Genomic DNA, 26,911 nt, shown 5'->3' with positions numbered 1-26,911 from the left:
TTCTTTAATATAGTTTCAACAAGTTTGCCTGGTACTGAAGTTAGAATTATTGGCCTTTAATTGTCAGATACAATTTGGAGCCCTCCAATCATCCAATCATCCAGTGGCCTGACTGACTTCCTACTTCTGATATACTTCTGATATACTTTTAAAAATTGCTATTACTTTGAGTTTTTGGCTAGCTGTTTTTCAGTTTTTTTGGCCTTCCTAATTTTATTTTAACACTTCATTTGCAGAGTATATGTTCCTTTCTCACTAGGATTTAACTTTCACTTTTTAAATTATGGGTTTTTTGCTTCATTTACTTTGATGTTTAACCAGAGTGGAGATTTTTTTGTTCTTTTGCTATGTTTTGTAGCTTGGGGTGTATATTTAAGTAGGGCTCCTATTATGGTGTCTTTAAAATGTTTCCATGCAACTTTCAGGGGATTTCACTTTTGGTACTATGCATTTTGATTTCAGTTTAACTAACTTTCTCATTTTTTATAATCCCACTTTCTGAAATTAAATGATACAATGTTGGGATGCTGTAGTGTGTTTCCTACCATAAGGATTTTAAATCAAATTATATTATGGTCACCATTACCAAGCAATCCAGCTATATTCACCTATTTAAGCAAATCCTGTGCTCCACTGAGGAGTAAATCAGGAACTGCATCTCCTCTTGTAGGTTCCATCAGTGGCTGGTCCAAGAAATAGTCATTTAAGGAGCCAAGAAATTATCTCTGCATCTCATTCTGAGATGACATATAGGGATAGTTGAAATCCCCATTATTACTGAATACTTAAAGTTTCACATGAAACCTTAATAAAGACTTTTTTTATTTTTACTTTCTTAGTTCTTGGAAATAAATCCTAAGCAGAAAAAAAACCAACAAGAAAAGAAATTACATCAGTTATAACTTCTGTGCATAACTCACCAGCAACTTCTGAATTTCACAACTGCTATAGAGATCTCTACTAAATTAGTTTAATTATCTAATAATTTCATTAATTGGCAGCAGGAGCAGGTCTACAGACTAACTACAAGAAAGGACATGTAATGCACTGGACAAGTAAGTTACATAGGGTCAAGTAGTCCAATTTATATAGTATAGTCAAGTGCATAGAAAAGAGTGGATGACACTTGAGTCTGCCATCTTAGAAACCTATTTGTACTGTCAGTAACCTCTACAACCTCTCAGTTACTCATTCTGTTAAATGAAAAAGACGAAGCTGATACTTTCCAACTACCTAGGGATGGCATATGAGATTTGTCTCAAAAATGAGATTGCAATGTACACAGAATTAACTTCAATCAATAGAGGAGGTGGGACTAGAATTAAGTTTCCTGGATTCTAGTGCAGTTCACCCTCCCTTAGAACAAACCTTATTTTAATGAGCAGAAATTGGAGGAGAATCAACTAGGTCAGTGTTCCATAGTAAAAGTCTAAATGGGAATTATCCATCTCTAGTAGATCAATCAATCTGAATTTTTAAAGAGGAATAACGCTTATTCCGAAATAGCTATTTTGAAATAGCTCTAGTATAGATGCTCCATTGCTGCTATTTTGAAATAGCTCTTCCCCAGGGCCATTCTTCCCCACGGCCATTCAAACTAGTTACTCTCCAATGCCTCATTGGGCTCTAAATCGAGGTAGCACATCCACATTAGAGAAGTCAGCCTCAGACTAATTCTGAGGCTTCCCTATAGCATAAACATGCTATTTTGAAATAAGCTATTCTGGAGTATTTCTTCCGGAATAGCTTATTTCAAAATAAGTGTGCAGTGAAGATGTACCCCAAAATGCCACTTTGCTCAAACTTTAAAAAGTATTTATTTGCCTACCTATCTTTGAGCATTCTGGGGTAAATTTCCAACCTCGTCTCTGAAACTATATAGCTAGAAACTTATTTTGGTTTTAATGACAATTAAGATGTCCACAAACATGACATTAGGAGCTGTGTTTTAGGGGAAAAAACACCAAATATTGTAAAGACTCATGATACAATCATGTGAGCTGCTGATATAGCTGCACAGACTAAACACAGAATATTTCAGCACTAATGGATAACATTTGGCAAAGTTATCAGAAAGCCAGAAGTTGTAGAGGGAAGTGTTTAGGAAAATAATATAGATGTGACTTCCACTCAGCTAAATATCACTAAACATCATCTTTAGAAATTACCACATTTATTAATCCATTTCTTCTATATTAGTTGTAACCACTCGGGGTGTTTGTTATAGTTTAAAAGTAAATTCCATCAGAATTTCTAGTGTTTATTACAAGCCTATCATATCAACTTCTAGTGCTGTGAAACTTATCATATCCGAGGCCTCAAGAACTGCTGTGATTTCAGGCATTAAAATAGTTTACTATGCATTGCCTTTACTGTCTGCTGCCCCTGCTGTTAAATAGATCTACCTTTGCATATACTGTCTAGCTACTGACTCACAGCTATAGAAGAGATTTTGTGGGTTTTTTTTTACTAATTTACTTGTGTACTACTATATCACATATGCATATATGTGAGAAACAATGAAACTAGTAAAAAAGATACAGGCAGTCCCCGGGTTACGTACAAGATAGGGACTGTAGGTTTGTTCTTAAGTTGAATCTGTATGTAAGTTGGAACAGGCATCCAGATTCAGCCGCTGCTGAAACTGACCAGTGGCTGACTACAGGAAGCCCGAGGCAGAGTTGCTCTGCCCCAGGCTTCCTGGAATCAGCCAGCTGATCAGTTTCAACAGGCTGAATCTGGACACCAGTTCTTACATACAGATTCAACTTAAGAACCCCAGGCGTCCCCAAGTCAGCTGCTGCTGAAACTGATCAGCGGCTGATTCCAGGAAGCCCAGGAAGCGCTGTAGTCAGCGCTGGTCAGTTTCAGCAGCGGCTGACTTGGGGACGCCTGGGGCAGAGCAGCTGAGACGCCTGGGGCTCATGCTGTTGGGTGTTGGGTGTTGGGTGAAAGCCCAGGTGGGGAAAGCAGCCAAAGCCTTGCCCCTTCCATCCAAAGCCACAGCCCTTCCCCCAAGACCATGCCTCTTCACAACTTTCCCCCCAGCAGCTAAACCCTGCTAAGGACTGGGGCTGCTGTGCAGCGGGGCCCCAGTCTTTCCTGGCTGCCGGGCGGCACATCCCCAGCTTCTCCCAGGTGTCTGGGCAGTGTAGGCAGTTTTGGAAAGGCAATGCCTTCCCTTGCCTACATTACCTGCCACCCACAGTGCCAGCCCTAAATATATGCAACATAGGGCATTACTAAATTTGGAGCATCACTAGTGGCCCAAAGTTAATGGTTCCCTATGCAACATAAGGATGGCCCTGGCTTTCCCTGTGATTCTATCCTGCACTGGAATAATCTTCTCATCAGAAAGTTAATTATATTGGCACATTTTCATGAAAATGTTTTGGTCTGATAGAAAAAGGTGCCAATACATTTTCATCCAGCTCTAGTCTTTCCTTACCAATACACACACCCACACACCGCTCAAAGCCTTTTATGTAATGAACTTTGGATTTTTTCCTAGCTCTTGCTTTTGTATCCGCATAACATTCCTTATGCTTTTCTCCTCAAGGGCCCAATCTAAAGTTCATTAATTTACTGGGATTAGTATGAGACCTAAAATCAGGCCTTTCTACTAACTAGTTCCATTGTGGTGCCATTGCCTGGTTCTTTCCTCACCTTAAGCCTTTTACCAGAAATCCTTACCGTCTGTGTTGTTTTAGTTAACATTCTGGAAGAATGCATGGGTGTGATTTTTTTAAATCAGAGATGTATTCTTAAATAGTTACCAAAATATTAAGGAAGAATCATTAGATTCCTTAAATCCACAATGTAAATGAAAAACAATTAGGTCACAAATTCTGATTTATGAGATCATAGACTCCTAGAATCCTAGGGCTGGAAGACACCTCAGGAGTTATTGAGTCCAGTCCCCTGCCCAAAGCAGGACCAACCTAACTAAATCATCCCAACCAGGGCTTTGTCAAGCCTGGACTTGAAACCTCCAGGAATGGAGATTCTATCACTTCCCTAGGTAACCCATTCCAGTGCTTCACCACCCTATCTATACCAATTTTCTGCACTCTTTTAGTAAGCTTTTGGGCCTCACGGTCGATCGATCGATAGATTATACAAGTCTGTGTTTTCCTACTCCATAGCCAAAATTTCTGCTTTAAAACTTCATCATACAGTAAAAAAGATGGATGTATTCCCAGCTTGGCCATTCACCATCTGTTTAAGCAAATACACTTAAAGATGCTTCTACAATTGTGATAAAGTGACAGCAGATCTAAGAGCACACAGAGCTCAGTTTTTGAAATGATGATTGTACAGCTGTAGTTTACATCATTAGGGGCTAATAAAATCTTTATGTTCCATTTGAAAGGCAAGGACCTTTATCAAATAGAAACTGAAATGGGCAAACAAAGAAATGACCCAGTTATTTTAAATTTAGGAGTACAAATGAAACAAACTTCTTAACCTTAATTTGTATTTAATATTGTAAAGGTATTTAAACACTTTCATATATTGCTATCAATATTTCAAACCTGCCATTTTACATGTATAACCCTGAATGTTTTTGTCTCGCTTTTCTTGAGGAACTATTATATGAGCAGAAGCAAATTCCAGATTCTTAACAGCAATGCAATTGGAGCTCTCTGTGTGTTTAAAGGATTTCATTTTAAACTTATCCAAGTTAATTGTGCCTTCCTTGCACAATGAAATTTACTAGAACATGGAGAGTAAAAATGCTTTAATTTCTTATTCACAGATACTAAAACCTTTGCTTTTTTTAGTCTACACATTAATAGCATTATTTAATGACTACAAAATTACTATTAAAACAAAACAAAAAACCCAAAGCCTTCAGTATAGTATATGGTTATTGGCAGCCTCAGCAATAATCCCGTAGACAGCACAACTAAGAACCCTATTGCTTTAGTTTGACATCAGCAGATTTTCACAGTGAATGCATTTTTTTTTCTTCTCCTACAGATTCAGCACTCCCGGTCTCTAAATATTTCAGCCATCTGCTCTAGGCCTCAGGGAGAAAAACTTTTCTGTCAGTGTACAGTTCAGAATTTAATTGTAACACAACTAAATAAAGATAAAAGCAAAAATTCCAAACATTATCCCTTATGAAAGAAAGTATTTGTATGTTTGTTCTTTAGTTTATGTTGTGGGGTGATATTTTAACCTGTTTTTGTTGTAAAATGTTTTCATTTGTTTCTTTTATTTGCTTTTGACAGCTTCAGATTACATCAGTGTTATCATTACAGGCAGACAGAAAACCAGTGAATCTAATTAATTTGTGTTTGCCCAATTTGTTTTGAGTTTCATTTAATATTCACTTCAAGTATAAAGAAAGCACATTTTCTAGGACAATTGGCCATAGAAGTTTTTCAATCTCAAATAACCACATTTCTGGAAAATGAGTTTCTTTATAAAGTACGAAAATCAATATCTCCTTCTCTCTGTTTGTGTCCTAGTTCTGCTTCCACTGAAGTAAAGAGGCATTTTGAAATTGATTTAAATGGAAGCAGATTCAAATCTCAGCAAGTAAGAACTAAATTAAATATTGAGGCTAACAAATGTGTTGTGTTGATTCTGGAAAGAATTTCTTAAAAACAATTCCTGTCAACAGAGCCTTGTTGCCAACTCAGTAGAAACCATGTATAGATAGCATTTTAGTCCATCAGTAGTGTAAATTCTTTGGATTCTAGATTGTAGTAAGGAAAGTAAAATGAAGAGAGACAGTTTTATAAAGAAGATTTTCTTTAAAGTATTAAATTTGAATATCTTCCCTGGATCTACTTTCCCTATCATCATCCTTGCCTCACTCAGAACCTTTGTCATTATTTCAAGATTAGCTGTACCACTGTCCTGTTATGGTCTCTCTTGTGCCTTTTCCTATATCCTGGGGAGCCTTTAGCTATCTTAAGGAGGTTTTTTGCAGATCTATTAGCACCTAGACATACATCGAATTGCTCGGTTTATCTAACAGGACAGAACATATGTCTTAATAGTCTTACAGACTCTTACATCTGACCAATTTACATGGGTGGAATTGATGCCAATCTTACAAGAAAGGCCATGGTAGTTCCCTTTCATCTCTGAGAAGCTGCTGTGCCAATTATCTGGTAGAGGGAAAACAGGATCTGCAGTAGGGGTAAACAATAGCTGTGCAATGGGGAAAAAAATGAGTAATGTGTCATAATCAGAGAGGACTATGCTGGGAAGGGAGAAATCCACCAACACCCTCAAGTGTGATTGCAGCATGTGTCCACTAACTTTGTATCAAATTAACCTGTGAAATGAGGAATGTTAACTGATTAAAAAAATAACCACATATAATTTAGATGTATAGATTGAAGAACATTTCATAATGTCTGTAATCAGTACATTTGCAATTCCCAGCACATTGAGAATGGATATTAGAAGACTATTGAGAAAGTCTAAAGCAACAAGTGTTAGAAATGCTGATGCCCTGTACTGCTTTCTAACTGCAAGAGCATTCAATTCAATATATGTACCGCCATCTTAAAAAAAACAAAAAAACTGATATTGGTGAGGTGTCAGAATCAAAGAAACATAGGGCTAGAGGGACTCCACATGTCATCAAATCCAGCCCCCACATTGAGGCATCATCAAATAGAGAAACCATCTCTCACAGATGTTTGTGTAACATGTTCTTAAAAACTTCCAGTGATGGGAATTTTATAACCTCCCATGATAGCCTATTCCAGTATATAACGATTTTAACATTTAAGGCTTGTCTACTCTGAGCACCAATGGACATCATAGAGGTGTGATTTCTACCCATATGTTAATGTATCATGGATTAACTGTCCCATGTAAAACCTGCTGATGAAAACAAAAAGTTCACTATGTGCACTGATGTGTTTTATCTTGTTTACTTCAGAACAATTTTTCAATTTCTCAAGGTGATTTTGAATCTCCTCTCAGTTCAGAATCATCACTAATGGACCATCACTATAAGTGTGGTCTCTTCATATCTTCCTCACTATCCAAACCATTCAAATAAATGTTGAATATTACTATATCCAAGACAGACTCCCCAGCCACCCCACCGAGCAGGACTCCAGTAGATACATCATCTCAGTTTGACAGTAAACTAGTCATAGCTACTCTCAGTACAGGTATGCATTTGTCTTATAGTAATTTAATGTATATCACTTTTCATTAGCTTTCTTATGATGTAATGTGGGACTGCGACAAAGCCTTACTACAACCAAAATATATCACATCCGTCACTTCGCCCCACCCATTAGCTCTATAAAAGAAGGAAATGAGGTTGATTTTGCCTAATATGTTCTAGACAATCCCTACTTGCAATTCCTTATTATCCTCGAGGTGCTTACCGATTGATTACTTAATAATTTTTTGAAGTTAGGCTGACTAATCTATAACTCCCCATATCCTCTCTGTTTCCCTTTTTTAAAGATAGGTACAATGTTCTCTTCTACGGTCTTCTGGGACTTCACCCACTCTCCATGATTTCTCAAAGATGATCACCAACAGCTACATTTGGTTTCAATATGTGTCTACATACTTGTTATACATGGAAGCAAATAATGACATCTTTGATCATGAAGCTGTTAACATAGGGTTACTCTAAACCCTGGTCACAGCAGCTCATCAAGTCTTGCTTCCTGTGTGACCATATTTGAATTGTCTGGATCATAGCTCTGGGACAGGAAATTGACTCTGGGACTTCACATCTGATCATCTTCACTTTGTGCAAGTAGGCAAAGAGTGGAAAGAAAAGGGTGGGTAGCAGCTGAAGCCTTATCTCCAGCCTATGTGGCAAGCAATGGTGCTGAGGAGGGAGAAGAGGAAGGTGTCAGGCCACTAATCAGCCATCACATCACTGTCAGTGGATGTTAACCATTTGAAATGAGAAATACATGACTTTTATATCAGATTATTAAAACTCTTGAGCTTTCTAGTTGCTCTCAAAAACCACAAGTAAAACCACATTCAACTTATAGCATGTTAACCAATAAAATGGCAGTATGCACATTCATTACTGTCAACTGTATAGTAACCAGACTGAATTACTCCTGATAATATCACACCTTCTAAGTCCTATTACTACATTTCTGAAATCAAAATATTCTCTAATTTGAAAAAAAGACAGACATTTTCTTCTCTCTCGCTTTTTTTCTCCCTGAATTTTCTCAAAAAATTACCCCCAAGAAAACATTTCCATCCTTGGCAAAAAGCAAAGAGAGAAAAGCCCAAACTGATCAATATTCTGAATAGCAGTGCCAACTTTCAGAGCCAATTCCATACAGCCTTCTCAGGCATTTTAAACTTCAAAAGTGGGGTCTAAGGATGGGAGAGGGAATAAATAAGCAGGTAGAGGAGGTTATTTTTCAAGGGTCCACTTTTCATCAAAAAATCTTCTAAGAACCTTCAAATACGTAAAACAAGAAAAATAAGGAAAAGGCTATGTGGCTCTGCTCTGAAAGCTTAAACTGGATGTAGTGAGAAAATTAGGGCTGTCATGATAGCCTATGAATGGGAAGACCATGTAAAATAGCACAAGACATGTTTGTAACTTAAAGGCTCTACCAATTAATAACTGTTGGGAAAGTAAATTTTAAATATCTCTTACTCAGCATTGACAATTTGTGTGTGTGTTTATATGCCTATTTACTCTATTATTAATGATAGAAGCTGTTGCTTTATCTATTGCTATGTCATTTACCAGCTATCTCTGAGTTACAGCTATTACACCAATATGTCATGTAAATGTGGAAATGTATCCAACTATTAAGATCTCAAAAGGCCAAAAATGTGTTACATTAATCATATTTCCCCACATTTAATGATAATTCTGACACAGATTTAATTAAAACTAAAGAAACCATGTTGTGTGAATTGTATTAGCTGATGTACATCAGTTACATGCTTTGTTTTTATTCTGATCTCTAAAAACTACATTTTATGTAAATGTCTGTATGAAGAATATATTTCCTCTATTTCATTTAAATTCATGATTGGATAGTTCGATTTCAATTAGCTTTACTGTCTCCTGTCCCTTTTCATTACCACACATTGTCTCTAATAAAAGTAACAGTTTTGATAAAAACATGTACAAGGAGTTATACCTGACAGAGTGTGGAAGTTGACAGAGTAGGCAGAATGTTGATACATTATTGATCATTGTTTCTATGCTTTTTTTTCCTGTGTTAGGAGAAACTTCCCCAGTGTAAAGAGTGCTGATATTTATTTTAATACATTAAATGAAGAGTTTGTTTTCACATTTTAATTATGTATTAGATGACGTTTACCCAGGTGTTAAAGCCCCATGTACTATATCAGCCCTGCCCTGCCAAGTAGATTGCAGAAGGGGAGAGGCAGGCTCTGGTACTGTCAAAGGGAACTCTACTATGACCCTGAATTGGCTAATATATATGGAGAGCTAAGGACGAGTCTCCTGGATCTCCACTATCATAAATGCTGTGTCCCAATTTCCCTTCACAAGGAACAGAGTAGAGCTGCCTATCAGTTGAAACACATGATTGGTGCTGGTGCAGGGAAGGAAGCTGGATTCTAACTCACCCAGAACTCTCTGGATGGGGTTTGAATACTTGTGTTGTATTTGGGATGGAAAGAAAACAGGGAAAGAGGAATGTCACCCTTTATGAAAAATCTGGTATCTTGTAGACCAATTTATATATAATATTATGCAAATATTATATGATCTTTAGAACAGCATGAACAAGAAGTGCATCTCTTTTTACAAACAAAAATCTCATTTGTTCACAAAATGTTAGTGAAGTCAAATTATACTAATTTTACAGAATTACTGTATTGACTTGACAGGTATGTAGGTGTTTTTAAGCATTAATGGAACTATTCATGCAGATATCATATCGCCACTGGCAATTAAGCCCACAAGTGATACAGCTCATGAAACTTACTAAATAATTTTACAAGGAGGTAAACTTTATTTATCCATAGCTTTGTCAGATTGCAAATGGGTTGCTTCAATGTGCTCTACAACAGCTAGGAGTGTTCCAAAACATAAAATAAGGCATAATGCAAATGTCTACTTATTAAGAGAATTTTACATACAGGGTACGTCTAAACAACATGGCTCCATCGACGGAGCCATCGACGGAGCCATGTAGATTAGTGTACACAAAAAAGGGAATTGAAGTGGTAATTTAAATATGCCTCATTCCACGAGGCATTATGGGGAGATTGACAAGGGCTTCCCTTGTCGACAGCAGAGCGTGCAGACTACTGTGCTGTGCCGCCAAACAGCTGATCGGCACAGCGAGGCTGCCATTATGATGTAAATGAAGCGGCGATTATTTAAAACACCACTTCATTTCCCTATGTCTAGAAATCTCATCTACATGGCTCCGTCAATGGAGCCATGTAGTCTAGACATACCCACAGAGCACAAGTATAATGTACTCACTATCACACACCGGCTTCCAGTCTATTTCTGAGCCAAGGTATTGTTGACTTACAAAGCTCTCAGTGGTTTGAGCCAGGTCTATATTCGAGACTGCCTCTTTTCTAGTGATAGTGTGGCAGGTGCCATTGGTGAATTCAGAAGAGATAGAAGTTCTCTGTAAACAGGGGCAGTGAGGAGGATTACAAGAGGGAGTGACAGAATGTAGTGACAGTTAGTGGGGGTGTGGAGGCCTGGAGTTTCCTACCTCCTCCCAGACCCGTTCTAGCTCCTGCTCTTTGGCCTAATCCCACAGCCTGCAGTGGCAGCTTCAACACACTCGATCTCACTCTCATCTCCACCCTCCCGTTTCAATCACTCACCCAGTCCTGTGTGAGTTTGCACAGGGGCAGAGCTGAACGTTCTCTACTTGCACCCCCCTGCTGCCACTACCCATGAAGTCATTCCTGACAACTGCCCTCTGGTTTAAATGTGACAGAATTGGTAGCAGAGAATTTTTTAATTCTGATATGTGGTTCAAGAGTGTCCAGATGTATTGCTGTGACGGGCCCCTCCTGCCTTCCCTCTCAAGTCCAAGGCCCTCCGGCTTGAGTCCAGAACACAGATTAAAGCTGGCCCTTTAAGGCAAGTCCAAGGCCCTCCGGCCTGAGTACATAACACCGTTTAGTGTTGTAGCCGGGATGCACCCCAGGTAGGGGGACCTGGGCCCATCCTACCCCACCGGGTCCCAGCCCAGGGCCCTGTGAGCAACCAAGTAGTGGGTCACTCCCTCGACGGGGCAATCCGGCCAAAATGTGCTGAGGTTCTCTGGGTGGGAGAGAAGGCTCCCACTCCTGCCCTGGGCCACTTCCTACCTGGTTCCCTGGGGTTCCTTCCCCTGTAGTCGTGCAGCTTGCTGCGACCTCTGGGCCGGGTCTCCTGGCAGGCAGTCCCTGGGTTGCACCCGTTTGCCTCTGCGCCCCCTCCAGCCTCTCCTGGAGTCTCAGGCAACAGCTGAGCAGGAGCTCCCTTTGCAGGTCCTTCTCCTCCGGCTGACCTCCCAGATTGAGTCCTTCCCCAGGCTTTCATAGTGGAGCTACAGCCTGGGCATGCTCAGTAGGGCTGTGGGGAAGGGGCCTCTGCAGCCAGGTAACCCAGGCTGGGCCCTTCAGGTTCAGTGCGGGGCTGCCTCGCCCTGTCAAAATTGCCTTCAGAGTATGTTGGAAGGCCTATTTTCCAGTCTCTGTGAGGGAGTGAACTGAGCAGGATTGTGGATGATAAATCATACTGGTGGTGGGTGCAGAAGTTATGGGAATGTTAAATGGAGCAAACACAGAGATTTATTTTGATAGACAAAGGGGGTTTATAGAGATATTGGCCCAACAGATTTTTTGTCTTAAGTGTTTTACATAACTGCTGGCATTTTGTACTGAAACCCATTTTATATGAGAACTGTAGCATGTGGAGTAGCACAAGTGCAAAAAGAAGTCCTAAGTGTTAAAGGGGAGTTTCAGTCTAGCATTTAAATAAAACTTTATAAAGTTATTGGCATGCAATTAGTGAGGCCAACACCTAATGCATGCATATGTCTAAAGAGGAAAAATTCTAACTAAAGTCTCTTTGATGTCAGTATTGGACACCTGCCATTTACTGTGCATTACATATTGTCTGTAGTATTTGATGACGTAACTGCTAAATCACACGGTTCATTGTCCCATGCATAAAAGAAGTCCAATTCCCAAGTGAAAGAACAATTCTAGCTTTGCTAATCTTGCCAGACAGCTATTAGCTCTAGCTGAGAATACATGCAGCAAAGATGCTGGCAGAAGCGCAGAGTAGAGAAGCTCTGATCAATTGCAATCACCACCCACTGTGAGTTGTTAATGGTAGGGTGCCAACAGATAGCAGGGAGTTATTTATTATCCTCCTCCTCCACCCCTTCCTCAACAAGGGCAGAGTCAGCCAGTCATTTCTCAGTTCTCCCAGTACACCAGTCAAAAGCAGTTCCGTGGCACAAAGCATGTGGCCCAAGTCTAGGAACATCAAGTTTGGCCTTTTTACATACCAGTTATCTGTTCTTGGGGGACAAGAGCATGGCGACCTGTCAGCCTCATGCTCTTGGGGAGCCAAGGAGTGATACCCATGGAAAACAACCTCTCTCCCCCAGGCCTCTGCTTGAATCACAGACAAAGCAAGGAAAAGGCGGTGGAAGACACACTTAAATTCCTCCAGACAAGGGTGATAGAATTAAGGAAACACCCCAGCCTCATCTGCATTGAAGATAAAACAGAGAGACCTCTCCATTAGAATACAGAATGGAGACCAGCTCTTCCAAAGCAGGAATCGCACTGAACTATGGGATACCGAAAACAGAGGAGCACTGCCTGATGCGAAATCTCTGCTCCAGATGCTAATGAAGAGCTAATGATGCTCTTTCAAAAGAAGCTTGTAGTCTAGATGTACCTTATGAGAGCACAAGTAGCACAAGCAGCACATGGATAGAATTATTAACCTTCCTCCAGCCCCATAAGAGTAACCCTAATAAAGGAGCATACCCCAGAGTAATGAGCAAATTTGGTAACACCTTTATGTGTTCTCTACACCCACAAACTCCCTTCAACCAGCTAAATAGCCAACATGAGCAAAACAGAGCTCACAAGCTCAACTAACATCAGAAACTGATTATTTTAAATTTCACTTCATTTCACCAAGTATATGCCCTTCCCTAATCTAACCCAGTTCTTTATGCCTCTCATCAACCTCTCTTTTCGTTCCTCCTCTTCCCAGCTCCATCTTACTTTTTCCACTCCTTCAAAAACTTAATGTAATTGTTCAAAAACTACAAACTAAAATGTTATCACGTATAATAACCATGAAGTATGCAAAAATAATCAAATCAAGCCTATGATCTAATTTATATAACCCTCATCCTCCATCTCTTTACCTTCCTACTGACCGTAATCACTTCTTGGTAAATTCTTAAAGTGTAAGATCTTTGGGGTGCAGGCCAGGTCTTTCAAACATTCCGCTAATTGTGCAGTGTATTTTAGGTCTGATATAATAAACGGCCAGTTTTAATAACCATAAATGGTAAAAATTGATCCAATTTCTGACAGAGGTAGCTGTATAATGCATTCATTGACTGGGAACACTTGACTCTGAAGCTGAGAATCAATCTGGCTCAGAAGATACTGATGAATATATGAACTTACTTTCTTGGTGATTCATATATAGACTGGCTTTGACTTTATGACGTTCAACTTAGAACAAATGGAACTTATGACTTTTTTTAATTGACAACCTGATTCAACATACAATATTGGTTATGACGTTATGACACACAGTCCTGCAATGGAATGGATTACGGTTCTGAGTTATGACATTTTGATTTATGCTGCTATTTTCAGCAACCAGTTATATCATAAATCTGAGAACTGCAGGTAGAGGTTAGTTTCCCAGCAGAGTACATTTGTCTTCAGAAGGCATACAGGTCATAACCCTCAGTGTAGTGCCATGCTGTTGAATACTTGTTGTGTGTTCAATGACTCTACAGAAATGTCAATAAAAGACTGATGAGAAAAATATTATGCAAAGGGAAAGAAAATCCCTTTTTGGATTATAATTTCTATTATGTTGATACTTCTGATTAATGTGTGCTGTTTGCCTAAGAACTCAATCAGAAGAGAAAGAAGAGAAAAAAATGTATCCCTTCGGCTTTGGTTGTTATTTGATGTAGTGCACTGTACAGTAGACACACAAGACTTCATTTACGGTTGGAAAGGAAGATGGCAGAGGATAGTGGTCCAATGAGTCTTCCCAGAGGAGAACAGAAAGACACTAGAAAGGGGAGAATAACTGATCTGTTGCTATCACTGCTATCAATTCGCTCAGCATACCCACTGTCACTGGGGCCAATGCAAAAAATTGTCCGTTTTAGAGACAAATATTTCCTGTTTATAGTATAAAGTATGTGTATATCTGAAGATCTATTTGGTATCCTAACATAAGCAAGGGTACTGATTGTATGCCCTCAAAAGCTCCTGGTCTCTACCTGCATATTTCAAAAGGTATTTCCGATATCAATATAAAGTTATATTCCTTCTGTCTATAAGGCCACATATTGACCTCAGTCCAGACAAGCAGTTCTCTGTAATGTCAATGGAAGTTTCCAAATATACATCAACAGCTTTTGTTTGTTTAATGTCACTCCCTCAATTATACATATAATGCACCACTCTATTCAAAGGGTATTTTCATACCACTAAGCTGAAGCTCTAAAGTTCTTCAAGATCAATTTAAAAATTATTCAGATACTCACAGAGCATTTGCTTCTGTGATTTTCTTTCTCTAGTTGGTGGATGGCAAGTTGTTTTCCATGTTCCTATATTCCTTATTAAAGGGGTAATTCTCAATTATTTTGTCTTAGGATTCATATTCACTTTCTATCTGAAGTTTTAAATTTAAATCTTGTGTAAGTAAATTATGTTTTCTAACAGACTGATCCCGTGTAAGGGTTGAAGAAATTGTGCTTATTAGAAATAACTGTATGGATTAGATTAGTTGAAAAGTTATAGGAAAAATGACTAAGTAAATGCCTGCCTAGTCTGAAATCTGACTGGCCAGGCATGACACAGACATTGAAATATTTATATTAAAGCATAATTTGAAATGCATTTATAATGCAGGCAATAACAGATGGTGCTATTTGCATCTTGAATGGAAATAGTTAAAAAAGGTTATTTCCTACTAAAAAGAATATTCTCTATGAGTAAATGCTGTCTGTGGTAACGCAGTGTGCATAACTGTTATCTGCTTTTAGTTTAAAAATCATTAAATATGAGTTACAATCAGTGATAGATTAAGACCAGAACCTCTGTGCATGAATATGAAGGCTTTGCCATTGCAGAGGGCTTGTCACACACCTCTGATGAAGGCAGCTGATGGTTATCGAAGTATTCTCTAAAGACACCATCAAGTCAGGTTCTGACTTCCATGCAAGAAAACTTCCTTAGCTCTTAAGATTTTGCCTAAATGACTCAATGGCATAACCCTACTGAGCACATACTAGGAATTCTGTAAGATTATATGGTTGAAGAAGCAGAACTACTTCATTCAATTTGTGTGGGAGGTAGAAGAAACCCCTTCTCTCTCTTGTTCCGCAGAAGCATGTGAAGGGTGGGTCAGAATCTAGTCCCCATAAGTTCACTCTTTCAGAAATTATGCATTCTGTATTCTCCCTGACAGCATTTTTCTAGCACTCCAGTTGCTGGTATCACATTCTGCATGGGAAAAACATACCTGCATTAACTTAGATTAGTTGACACATTCTAAACTAGGTGAAATATCTAAGTGATCGTCAAAGATACCCCATGGAGGGTGTGTAGAAATAATTCATCTGGTGGTGACAAAGTATAGATAATAGATCCATATCTCCAAGAGATCACAATCTCTTTTTTTTTTTAAATAATTTAGAAACCAATTTTTTTCCTCAGGTCGATAACAAATATGATGGCTTTTTATATTATAGATGATACAGTGCATTATTACAAACTTATTACTACAAACAAGCTAAAGTTATAGGGCAAATTTCAGTTCTTTGATTCATCTTTCTTAACTGTAAAGGGTGAAACTCTAAATAAAAAACAGGATTATGTGGCACTTTAGAGAATACCAAGATGGTTTATTAGGTGATGAGCTTTCGTGGGCCAGACCCACTTCCTCAGATCAAATTGTGGTATGTCTATTTTCTTCCACAATTTGATCTGAAGTGGGTCTGGCCCATGAAAGCTCATCACCTAATAAACCATCTTGTTAGTCTTTAAAGTGCTACATAGTCCTGTTTTTTGTTTCACCTAGACTAGACTAACACGGCTACATCTCTATTAAAACTCTAAATACATCTTCTAAAACTCAAGGGTGAAAATTTTAGCTCATAATATTTGCATAAATTTACACCACAATTAAAATAATTTACTGATTTAAAATACATACACACATTCTCTTAATGATCTTTGAGTCTCTTAATTTTGAGTCTCTTAATTTTGATGACTTACAATTATTATTTCATTTATATTTGACAAATGTGGCTTAATTGTATTGTTTTATATGAATGGAATTCTCTGAGTTTTTAGTGGTTTTTTATATATACTGTTGGAGCACAGAGCAGTATACACTTGCTTATACAGGGCAAGTATTTATAGATATAACTTATCACAAAAAATGTTAAAAAGATAATGTCTGTCTAAAGAGAACAGAAAGTCATTCAACCTAATCATGTCATTAAGAGCATCTCAGTTGAAAAAAAATAGCTTTTCTAGAATAGCCATCTGCTTCTCTCCGCATTAAACACAATGCATAATTCAGAAAAATACCATTAAAATAATTCCATCATTTACACCAGTGCATACAAACATTGTTTAATTCAAGGACTGTACTGGCAGTGTTCTAGGAGCCTCAGAGCTACACTTCAGTTGCATAAAATTGAGCAGGCTATGATTACTCTCATCTTTAATATGATAAATGTAGCTTGTGCCAACTGCTATCTCAGCGTTTAGTGTGGCATTTACAACAAGCAATAAACAGTGGGAACCCTGAAAGCACATGGAACCCTATGGAACTCTTTGACTGTATACTTGTGTTACTGATACGAATTTATATTACATGTCGCGATGACCATCCTATGTTAAGATGAATACGTTCATCAGCTACCTTTGTATACCTCTTTGCGTATATTGGTCCCAGAGCCACACTTTGACTTCCCCAGGTTTATACAAACTGTTTTCAGAGATGCTGAGTAAAATGAAAAAAATAGCTGCAAGAAATCTCTAGAGGGAGATACTTGTCAAATCAACTTTTTGCATCACTTCTTCACAATATACCCAGTGTAGTCTCACTGGTGCTTTAATTGAATTGCTTCAACATATGTACCTGATGAAAGTATTCCAGACTTTGTCCAACCACTTACCTTTGAAGAAGCAGTCTTCATTGTGAACGATGGTAATCTTTTGCTTTTTCAGGCAGGCAGCCCTGTGCACTTCACAATGGTTTTTATAGAATTCTCCATCAGAACCACATACAGGCTTGTAGTGAGATTTGCAGTGTTCCATGCATGCACATTCAGCTTGGCCAATCTCTCTGTTAACAACACAGTGCCTACCTAGACCACAGTACTTATTTTCACAAGATCCAAAGGGGCCATCCTGATCAACATGCCCTGAAGAAAAGAGAAAAAGAAAAGAAGCTATAAATTTACATGCAAACATCTGACAACCGAAATAATATAAAATATCTGGCCTGCAGGTTATCTTTGAAAGCATAAATTGGAGCCATGTGAATCTCATATATATTGTTACATACTGCATAGCAAAAAATGCCTGGTGATGTGTGAGTATTGTGTTGTGAGAAAGCATAGTTCTGTAATCTATAGAGCAAGTTATAAGTATTACTATGAATGGGGCATTGTTTTATTTTAAATCCCCTGATTTTAGCAAGTCAGTATCCTCTGCATCTTTTAAGGTTGTATGAAGGTGCCAATGGTTCTTGAAGTCTGTTTGGAATCTGGTGTTAGTATTCTTCCTTTCCTAGTGCAAACTAATGGTTCTTATCAGCCTCTTTTAACTATTTAGTCTTTAAGGTGCTAATAGACTATTTGTTGTTTTTAAAGTTTTTCCTGTTTCAGATTGGCTCGGCTATCCCTTTGAAACTTATCTACCCAATGACTCTTCCTCCCCCACCCCCATTTTTTTCCTCCTCCGCTCCTCCTTCCCTTCTTTATTCTTGGTTCTGGACTTCCAACACTCCGGTTATCTGAAGAAGTGGGCTGTGCCCACAAAAGCTCATGATACCATCTACATGTTTTGTTAGTCTTTAAAGTGCTACCATTCTATGTGTTGTTTTTCAAGTTTTTGCCTATTTTGTGTAAGAAGTGAGAATCCAGTTATAATGCAATGGGAGAACACCAATACTGTCCTGCAGCCAAATAAGTTTAAAGTTTCTGAAAGAGGGAGATGATGGAATACCACTGTTTAGAAAATGAGGCAATGTAAATTCTGGCTGATGATGAAACAATGATAGCATAAGATGACACAGTGATATTATATTGCAAATAGTCTGAATTTCGTTTGTTAAATTGTAATCACCAGAACAGTTTACAATAATTTACTGTTCTCACTGTTATTTCAAGAAGCTTAAAAGCACTCTATTTATCTCATAGCCTGTAAGAAATATTGATTGTATGCAGTATGCACTTAGTTTACTTAAAGTTTCTACATTTATGCCAGTCCTCAGTCATCCATAACTGAGGGTCTCCTCTTTCTTCTTTTAACTCTGAGCCTCAGTAGGAGATTTGAATACTGTAACTCCCAGCTTAATTTTGGAGGAGCTCACTTTACTTTTGTGGGAACTTGATTTTGAATGGCACCTATGAACCAAGGAAATATTTCAAACTTGGGGAATGAACAGGGATGTTTGTTCATAAAAATATTGACATCTAAATATTTCAAGTAAAAGAGCAAAGAATTCCATTCTCATTGGTTCTTTTCCTTGTCTCACATATCTTCCTATATTAAAAAATAACCACCTCTGCCACCAGACTAGGATAGCAATATTATTCCCGTATTCATTCTTTGCTTTGTTCTCAGACCACCCCATTTCTCGTCTCTCCACTTCATTTGCTCCTCTTTTTGCCCCGCCTTTGGTCTCCAATCAGTTTGCCTTCCTTACTGCTCACATGCTTTGCCCCAATGACCCTGTTCTGATTTTCCCTTCCTTATTCTCCACTGTCTTGTGTTCTATCATCTGCCCCTTCTCTCCCATCTGCTTCACAAGTGCATGCATGATGTTCAACTTTGAAAATACTTTCCTATTTGAGGAACTATACTCCACTGATGTGAATGTCCCCATTAGCCATTTATAAAATCAGGCCTTCAAAACAACTATATTCATATGTTGGCTAACTGGCCAAAAGCGCTAAATAGAGCAGAAAAGGACATTTTGGTGCAGATTTTACTATGGTATTTCTGGGGCAATGGTGTTACGAAACAACAGTATTCCTCTTTTGTCTATGAACAAGGCCTTTATTTTCTGTTCCACTATTGCTTATGCTGACTGTTTAGATACTTATGTCTAGTAGTAAGCTTGAGAGCTCACTTTACTCTTTACAAGTCCTGAAAGAGTAGTGGAAGGGGCTATTGCTTTTCCTCACACACAGAAAGCAACCTGATCAATGGCATCTATGTATCCCACAAAAGAGAAGTGTAGGAACCTAATATTTCAAGTAGGCTTCAAAATGAGTAAGGACGATGTAAAAAAATATGTGGATATACTGAGCATTTACATCATCAAATCTGGTATTGCTAAAACTAGCAATTCAGATAAACTTGTTGCATTAGAAAATTAGCCATTTTCTCAGAGTTAATGACCTGTTTTACACCACATGCAAATGTACAGATTCAAAGCAGCTTCAATACAATTAAACAAAATGTAATTAATCCATATGAGATCCAAAAGGATGCTTGTATTATGTAAATGAATGGTGAGAACATGGCCTTTTGACTGTAATTATCCATGACTAATGTGAAACATAGTTCAGCCTGAGATTAAATCAATTTAATATGATTATCATGACTAGGTATACATTCAGTTGTCATTATACATTAAATGAATTGCAATCAGCACCAACTGATAATTTTGCATAATTAACTCATCGTAAAAGATATGTTTTCAAACTAAATCATATCAACTCTTACCAGCCTTCTTTTTTAAAAAATATGCTAAAATACTTCATATCATTAGAATGGTTTGGTATATAGATATTAAAAACCCACAAACAACTGTATCAAAAAAGGCTTATAGGAAAATAAAATCGACACTAACATAAAAACAAAATTAATTGCCAGTCATGCTAATTCCTTCTGTGGTATGTGAATAACGTAGAATATACAATATGGCCATCTCTGCCCCATTATATTAATAATATTAAACAGAAAAAAACTCCTTTCTATATTGGAAAAACGTCTACACTAGCCCCCAGATCGATCTAGGGAGGCTAATGAGGGCAACTGGAATTGCAAATCAAGCTCAGGATTTAAATATCCCGTGCTTGATTTGCATGTTCCCGGCCAGTTGCCATTTTAGAAATTGACTAGATCAAAGTAACTGCCTGCATCTACACGCGGCAGTGAAACGGGATTCCGATTTAAAGCCCTAACTCGAATTAGCTGGTATTTCTCCTGCAATGAGGTTTACCAGCTAATTCAAATTAGGGGCTTTAAATCGGAATCCCGTTTCACTGCCATGTGTAGACTCAGGCAGTTTATTTCGGGCTAGTCAATTTCTAAAATGGTGACCGGCCGGGAACATGCAAATCAAGCACGGGATATTTAAAATCCCGAGCTTAATTTGCAATTCTGGTTGCCCTCATTAGCCTCCCTAGATTGATCTAGGGGGCTAGTGTAGACGTACCTTCAGAGTACTATACACTCCATCAGCTTCCCACTTCAAAATTTTTGTAGTGTTGTTCTCTTTTCTATAGCTTTAGTTATTTTCTTCATATGGAGCTTCACAAAATATTTATTCCAACTAGCTGTTCAGTTCTGTTGTCCAAACATCATTCCCTCATTTCCCTACTGTGAACAATGTTGCATTCTTTTCTTTAAAAAAAAACCCAAGAACTTCAAAAGATGCTCCAAAATATTAGAAATCAGGGCAGCATTAAAGGTGTATGGTAGTATGACATCAAATCTAGGAGAATTTGTAAAGTGGAAAATTGTTCCAGTGAATGGAGAAGGTTCACATAATATGAAGTCAGTTATCTAAAGTAAAATCAATGAAAGCAGCTGCATTTTCATTCTGGAGACCTAACATACAACAGAAAGCATGCAACCATGGAAACTAGCACTGGTGTGACAGATTCTTTTTGCTGCATTATGTTGCATCAATTTAGGGATAAAAATGAAGTTTGTATGTGGTCTTTAATGTTTAATACATCTAATATACCTCTACAATCCACTGGTGTTGAAAATACATGGGAGAAAATGACTAGTCAAACTGGGTTTAATGAGTATGATTTTCAAAAGTACCTAAGGAACTTTGAAAGTTTGGTGCCATTAGATTTAGGCTCCTAAAACACTTGGGTGCTTATGAAAATTTTACCCAATATTCCAAGAAGTTATTTCTATAGATGGGCATTAGGCAGTAACTGATATAGTTAATGCAAATCCAAATTCCTTATTTAACCACTAACCTCAAACTATATAACATTTTTCAGGATATGAGACTACTTTACGGACTAGGTCATGAACACACATTACAAAATTATGAGACTCCCTCTCAGGAAGGGATAGAATTGTTGTAGTTTGAAGCCAAAGTCTATAAATCATTATTTCTGCTTTCTGAATTAGAAGATAAAGATCAGAGACTGACAACTGTTCTGAATTATTGCAGTATGTGTCGAGACTTAACGATGTATAGTGCTGCATACTGCTGTGCCAGTAGAGACTGAAGTGAGACTTCACTTGGGATTTGATGTTAGCACTGTAATTGACTCTGATACCTGAAAGCAAAAGGCCAACCAAATAGCTTCTTCAGGACAAAGGAAAATAATACAGAGAATATCTGATATGCTCTATATGCCAGAGGTAGCATTTATAGCCAATGTTAAAAAGAAAAGCTTTTTCTCCTAACGGTTTTACTAATTTTCTTGGACAGATCTTTTACCACCTTTTTGCTTTATACCACTAGCTAGAATTACTCTAATATTTTACACACACACACACACACACACACACACACACACACACACACACACACACACACACACCATTGCATAGACAATCTTGGTCCTGCTGAAGTCAATGGAATAATACTCTCATTTACTTTACTTCAATATGGCCAGAATTTCACCCACAATCTTGATCTGGAATTCATTGGTTATTGAATGGCCTGAGTATATTCAAAAAGAGTACAGGAAATATTTGTGTAGGTTTCAATATGAATTTAGAAGATGACAGTGTATTTTCTAATGACATTCATAAAAGCAGTAACAGTGCATAGTATTTTAGTCATTTACTCGTCATGTTTGGAAAAAATTGAAGAAAAGAAAACCATATTTTTCAGATAAGTGATATGAGGCTCAAAATAATTCAACTCTAAATATAAACAAAGTCACATTGACCAAAAGTGCAAAATACTGCAGAAATGAAGGAGGGGAAGAATACGGTCTCATATGTACAAAACCTGAAATAATAAATAATCAGACAAAGAAAAAAATATTTTAAAAGAATTGCGATATGAAAAATTGAAAAGAATTGTGGTAAAATAAAAATGAATTAAGGTCATCTATAAAAATAAAGACTTGGCCCTGAGCACTGAAGTCAATGGGAGCCTTAGTGTGTACAGGATCAAACCCCAAATCAATGAAAGGTGTAAGGCTCTTGAAACCTTCTTAGAACATTCTTTCTCTGAGAAGATCAAAAGAAAGGGGAAAACCAGTATATCAATAAGTGCTATCTCTGAATAATGCATCAAGAAGAGAAAGAAAAAATGGTGTGAAGCACTGTTTTAAAGAATTACCGTGACAATTGTTCTTCCAGATGCATGCTCACGTCTCTCTGATTGAATCCAGTGAGACAGACATGTGCAGCAAAGGGAAGAATTAGACCTCTAAGCCGCAAATAAACAGATATAAAAGAGCCCAGATGTTTTGAATTGCTTCAGTAGGGCCCTTTTAGCTACAGATGAAAACACCAACATTTTTATATCAAGAACAGACAATTTCAAATATATATGACCCAAAATTGATGGTAAAGAGATGTGTATGTTGATCAATGACCCTTCCATCTATCTATGTATATAATCTATATTTTTAACCTGCTATCACAGTAAGCCTCCAAGAAATATATTTGGGGAGGAGAGAGGGAAAAATATACCTGTTAAGCAAGCAACTAGCCAACTTTTAACCACACAATCTATTTACACTGAAGAATTTTTGTTAACTTCTGCTAGATAAAATATTATTTCCTCACACCTACCATAAATAGATTTATAAACTATGTTAGATTATAACTTAAACCCAGAAAGACAAAGTACATTCTTCATTAATCCAATTCACCTACGTAGAACAGCACAATGGGATTTTAATGTCTATCATGCACCATTTGAAAAGATTCCCTTCAACATTTAGACATAGGAAAGCAGTCAAATGTCCTTTAGGCTAAATTCTGCTCACTAATTATAGTGAGTGTTCTGCTGTAACTGAGTGAATATTTGATCCCGAAAGCTGAACACTGAATGAAAGTAGCCCCAAAATGTGAATTTGAGGGGCTGACTGCATTCTAAATTCAGATAGATAGATGCATCACAGAATGTGGGTTTCAAAAGTAAAGTTGGGTTAGTTATAAATGTCTAAAGGACCTAAGCTATAATTTCTCCCCTGAAGAGGCAGCATTCATAAGGAGCAGTAGATTAAAGCCTTACACATCAACGTCTTATCTAAGTGTAGCTTATGTTCATGTTTCATGAACACAAGATTTCATGTAATTGCTGGACTAAACAACCCACAGGAGACTCTAGAGCTATCTGGTCAATAGTTTTGTCTGCTTTCATGTGACCTTTAAACTAAGTCAGTTATAAATAAGATATATTACATGGATTTCAAACAGTGTCCAGAAGGTTGTGGGTCCATAAAATCAAATGAATACAATATACTTTAAGATACATAATAGCTGACATCAGAAACAGATATAATATTGATACTAGTCTTTATTTAACAAGCCGTTCAAGCGCAATTCAATTTAACTACCTCATAGAAGTTAGAAATGATTTATATTATTTTCACAGAACACAAATAAATAGGAAAGAACAGAACGGTTGAAATGCAATAGGTCAAACTCATATCCTCATAGTTTTCTCATGGAAAAAATTGTAAGTTTCTTGGAAGGACTGAGAATCCCAGACCAGTTGCCTCCTTTAGACAGAGTTGAAATGGAAGGACCAGTAGCTCTCCTTACCATGGCTTTTGACTGCTTTGTGGTATGACTCTGGAAGTGTTACAACCTGAGTGATTTACCTTGATTTTCCCCTACTATTTTTAATTCTAGGGAAGCTATAGTAGCTCCTTCTGTTTAGAAGCCTAGTCACAAACTAATTTTGTTAGCATATGACTAGCCATCCATAACCAAGATAAAGATGGAATTGTGGGCCATTTCCAAAAAGGCTGTCTCTCTACTCATAATTTTCAGGAAGCCACCACTGATACTCTATCAGGGCAATTTTGATAGTGCTGCAACAATGGAGAATTTCAGAAAAAACCTGCAATGCATATATCTAATGTCACTAAATCATGGAGGGGTGACATTATTTAGGAGAAATAAGAAGTGGAACACCTGAAGAAGCAAAAAAGTTCTCCAGACTATTACAACAGGCATTATTCTATGTAAGAATGTAATCAGAAGTTGGCTACATCTACACTGCCCTCTCTTGCACAAGAAAATATGCAAATGAGGTGCTAGGTGCTGTATAAACATTGAAAGATGGCCTCTTGTCCCAAACATGATTTATTGTCTTACTAGAGATCTCACAGGTCCCATCTGGAAATATCCTGAAGCAAAGATTTATGATAAAGTTTACCTGCCCACCACTTGTACACATAAAAATGAATTACAAAACAGCATTTATTTGTAGGCATTCTGGAGAATCTTATTGCAAAAGTTCAACTATTAGAACATCAGTTTTCATAATTTTAATAACCAAACATAAGAATTCAGAGATTAATGAAACTAAAGGCTTCTTAAAAGGAATAATTATACTGAGAGAACAAAGCAAAACTGCTACCACAATCATCAAGTAATCTTGCTGTTCACAAAATGCTTTTGTGGTATGAAAAATACTAAAGAAAAAGTGAGCTAATAATTGAGATATTTACAATAATTGAAAATGAAATGGATGTTGTCAAACTAAAAGTATTATGTTCTGAATAAAAAAAAATATTTACCTGTATTGCTATCAACAATTTAGGTAGTCAGAAATGAAATTGCTTTTTCAAACTCTCTCTTTGTCATTATGTTTACTAGGACACTCTTACTCATATTTTACTCAGCATGAATCCTTTGATGTCAATAGCTATAGCAGCATAAACTCCAGTAACGTATTTGTGAATTAGAACTTTTTCTGATTAACTTTTGAATTTCTCAGATTAGATTTAAAAAAGTGTGCCTGCTTTGTTTAGCATGTTTCAATTCAACTTCTATACGCTGGAATAATTGGATTCTAAACTTGAATCTGGATTTGGTGACCATCTGGGCATCTTGTTGTAGCTCTCTTTTTTATCAGCATTTTTTCTGAAGCGGTACATTGAATAATGTTTTAACAGACTGAAGGAGGAGAATTGCTTTGTGGCTGGATTCTTGGCTATTGATCCAAAATAATTTTTGATTGACATGTTTTTGTTGTAAATAATACACAGGCAAGCAGGAAGTATTATAGGTATTTTTTCAAATGATAAAGTGACGCAGAACATTGACTTATGCTAGATGAATACTTTAATTTTTTTGCAACTGATATGTATCTTTAGAAGTTACAGAAAAGTTTCTTTATTAAATCATTTTATACCACTACCCCCTTTACATTCAGGAGGCTTCTGTCATGAGACTAAAACAAAACAACAACAACAACAACATTTCACCTATGTCCCCCTCAACCTCAAGCTTAAAGGATGTTCAGCTACTCAACCAAACATTGAAACTTGGATCTATTAATAACCTAAAAGAACTTTTTGGAACAATCATTACTTTAAATATCACAATCACTAGCTAGTACAATGTGCCTTTTATTCCACAAAGAGTGTTAACCAAAGATGCTTTTCAAAAGTAAGTGTAGATTTTTTAAGGAAAAATTTAAAGGTTCTATTTCATGTTACTGGTTGATTGTTCGTTCTGTTTACTGAGTTTTCAGCAATCTCTGAATAGGTTCTAAATGCCCAGCTATGCTTGCTATCAGAATTTCTTCTGACTCTGGAAAATGGCAATATAAAGATGCCAAGTAGCCAGTTTTTTTGTTAGCATCATTCATTGTTGGACAGTTTTTTCTATTCTTCTGCATCAAATATGCATTTTTCCATTTTCATTTGTGATCAATAAAAGCATGGCTATTTACTAGAGATTTATCAATCACATGAATATATGAATCCTCCTAACTTCATCTTTGACTATTGCACCACTTTTGGGGGCATTCATGCCCTATATAAAGAAAAAATTTGGAACTCCATACAGCCCAGAAAATCATTTCCTATATCTTTCACCTTCTACCTTTCCATTTTCTTCTGTCATTTCTTTATTTAAGTGGGAGCCAACAAGGGCCATCTGCAGAAACAGATGGCACTCTGGGATATAAATGAGACCTAAAGAAGTCAAATATGCATGACTAGGCAGAAACAGGGATAGTGCTTTGAATGGCAAGATAGGGGACTGGAGAAAAGGCAGAGAGGATTAATTT

At 37.3% G+C, this 26,911-nt stretch overlaps 1 protein-coding gene across 2 annotated transcripts in view; it reads right to left on the bottom strand.

Moving 5' to 3' along the window:
- Positions 1-26,911, bottom strand: part of FSTL5 (follistatin like 5) — a 549,779-nt gene that overhangs the window by 359,147 nt on the left and 163,721 nt on the right. For both annotated transcript variants that reach the window (XM_006121877.5, XM_006121878.5), the window contains exon 4: positions 17,388-17,636. In XM_006121877.5, the coding sequence (XP_006121939.4) occupies positions 17,388-17,636 (249 nt within the window). The remainder of the gene's footprint in view (positions 1-17,387; positions 17,637-26,911) is intronic.

Source organism: Pelodiscus sinensis, chromosome 4 (assembly GCF_052426305.1).
Source record: "Pelodiscus sinensis isolate ZL-2025 chromosome 4, ASM5242630v1, whole genome shotgun sequence".
NCBI lineage: Eukaryota > Metazoa > Chordata > Testudines > Trionychidae > Pelodiscus > Pelodiscus sinensis.
Note: the sequence above shows the minus strand (reverse complement) of the source record. Positions and strands in the feature narration are given on the sequence as shown.